The following is a 1,173-nucleotide window of genomic DNA, read 5'->3' on the forward strand; positions in this document are numbered from 1 at the left end:
AGCATGTTTGCAGTTGAGTTCTGTTGACAACTATGTGTCGCGTCACTTACTCTGTAGCTCTGATTGGTTGTAGGTCTATCCAATTGAGGTCTTTCCTGGATCGGTTGAAATACGCCCCCATAATCAAAGTCCAATGGAGCAGTATCAGACTCATATTCTGACTAGAATTGAATATGACCAGGTCAGGCTACAGTCCTTGCTAAAATGATCCATTATTTTTATGACAAGTAGGTCCATCTGTACATACAGTACAAGCAGTAGTAAAGTAAATTTGCATGCAGTTTTTTTCAAAATGTACAAGTAACAAGGCAAATACAATATTTCATGAGAATTGTGATAACCTTATGCTATTGTATGTCTTCCAGTGTCCAGCCAAAAACCCAATCGCAAACTGATGCTCAGTATGCAATAGCGATCGGTGTCCCACCGGATCAGTGTACAAAAGAAGGATCTGATATCCAGACTGTGTTTCCCCAGAAAGATGCAAAACTTGTAAAAGAGAAGCTCAGTAAAGGAGAGAAATGTTTCCTCTGCACATCAAGCAATGTCATTGCCACAAGGCCAGATCCAAAAACAAAGGAACATTCTGAGCATATTCTGCTCTATCCTCCTCTTAAATCTCCCATGGATGAACTTCTAAAAAAGACAGATAAGGATAGTTGTGTAGTTTTCTCTTCGTACAACTCACCTTGTGTGAAAACGTGCATTCAGAGTGATGACAATATTTTGGCTGGCCTTTCAAACTGGATAAATCAAAGAAAAGAGGAAATTAATGCATTTGTCTTCCAAGAGATCTGGCAAAAGGACAAGAAGAAGGATCTGCAAGAAGAATTTCTGAAGATCAATGCGGTAGTGCCTCTTTATCGCTGTAAGAAAACCAGTAATGGGATGGCATGTCGGAAATGTGTGGAAAATACGATTATGGATCCTTTCTGTCTGCCTGAAAAGAAATAAGTAATTTTCCTTTTCTTAAAAACGCTTCTGTCAGTGATCAAACTGTGGCTGATTAATAAATGATTTCCTCTTCATATCTTTCATTTAAACTATGCTATGGGCTATGAAACCAGAAATATCACACACACACACACACACACACACACACACACTTCTTTGAAGTATAATTCTTGTACCCCTGTTCTGAGCATAATAAATGTTATTTAATCATGTATCATA

At 38.2% G+C, this 1,173-nt stretch overlaps 1 protein-coding gene across 1 annotated transcript; it reads left to right on the forward strand.

Moving 5' to 3' along the window:
- Positions 1–204: 204 nt before the first annotated feature.
- Positions 205–954, forward strand: LOC137004559 (uncharacterized). The gene is made up of 2 exons (XM_067364994.1): positions 205–227; positions 366–954. The coding sequence occupies exons 1-2, from the start codon at positions 205–207 to the stop codon at positions 952–954; spliced, it is 612 nt and encodes a 203-aa protein (XP_067221095.1).
- The last annotated feature ends 219 nt before the right edge of the window (positions 955–1,173 follow it).

Source organism: Chanodichthys erythropterus, chromosome 17 (genome assembly GCF_024489055.1).
Source record: "Chanodichthys erythropterus isolate Z2021 chromosome 17, ASM2448905v1, whole genome shotgun sequence".
Lineage (NCBI taxonomy): Eukaryota > Metazoa > Chordata > Actinopteri > Cypriniformes > Xenocyprididae > Chanodichthys > Chanodichthys erythropterus.